General features: G+C 60.8%; 1 protein-coding gene across 1 annotated transcript in view; it reads left to right on the top strand.

Moving 5' to 3' along the window:
* Positions 1-230: 230 nt before the first annotated feature.
* NSUN5 (NOP2/Sun domain family, member 5) overlaps positions 231-954 on the top strand; it is a gene marked incomplete at both ends in the record, with an annotated part of 1,114 nt that continues 390 nt past the window's right edge. The window contains 2 exons of the mRNA XM_010024270.1: positions 231-369; positions 751-866. Of these exons, the coding sequence (XP_010022572.1) occupies positions 231-369; positions 751-866 (255 nt within the window). The remainder of the gene's footprint in view (positions 370-750; positions 867-954) is intronic.

Below are 954 nucleotides of genomic sequence, written 5' to 3'. Positions count from 1 at the left end.
TTGGGATGAGGTCCTCTGGGTCGAGGGGTCGTCGGTCTTGGTGCTCAGGGTGTCTGGGTTGGGGTCTCTACACTCCCCACTCCTGTGTTCTGCCCTTCCATGCACTACCTGGCACTGAAGGGGAGAGGAGACATGGGACGAAGAGGGGTTCAGCCTGGGCTCTGCAGAGCTCTGGTGTGGGCACGATGAGGCAGGACTGCGGGTTCATTGTCCCTTTGCCTCATGGGCAGTGTGGAAGACCTCAGGGCCCTCTCTGGGAAGAAATTCTTGTTGGATCTTCATCTCCCGGAGCTGCTGGTTTTCCCTCCGCACACAGACTTCCATGACAATCTGCTGTATACTTCAGGACACATCATTCTGCAGGACAAGGTGGGGAGCTGGTGGCAGGAGGCTGCAGGGCCAGGGAAACCTCAGACATGGGTGGAGGGTCGGCTTCTTCCCACATGCCAAAGGTTGGGCTTGGGATTTGTTGCAGCAGAGACCATGAATGCAGCTGTGGGGCTGCCCTGTGGCTCTGCTTCCATTGCCTGTAGGGACAGGGGTATTGCTATGAACTGGGCTGTAACCCCCCAGGAGGAGCTGGAAGCAGCACTGGGACTGTGGCCGGACAGAGGCTCCCAGCAGTGGGTGCTGGTGGACTTGTCCCCCCGCTGCTGTATCTGCCTGTGGCCCCGCAGTGTCGGCCATGTCTGAGGAGGGGCTGGGGCTGCTTCTTGCCCATGTCGCTCACGAGGCTTAGTTCTCCCACAGGCCAGCTGCCTCCCAGCCTTCCTCCTCAGCCCTGCTGCTGGCTCCCATGTCATTGATGCCTGCGCTGCGCCTGGGAACAAGACCAGCCACCTGGCAGCCATCCTGAAGAACAAGGGGTGAGGGCAGGGGTGTGAGGTGCCCACTTCTCCCTGGGTAGGCTGGTGGCTTGGGGAAGGCACAGGGGTACATGGGCCACACAGGGGG

The sequence above is a fragment of the Nestor notabilis genome, unplaced genomic scaffold (genome assembly GCF_000696875.1).
Source record: "Nestor notabilis isolate BGI_N333 unplaced genomic scaffold, ASM69687v1 scaffold32711, whole genome shotgun sequence".
Classification (NCBI taxonomy): domain Eukaryota; kingdom Metazoa; phylum Chordata; class Aves; order Psittaciformes; family Psittacidae; genus Nestor; species Nestor notabilis.
This window is presented reverse-complemented; position numbering and strand designations above follow the sequence as displayed.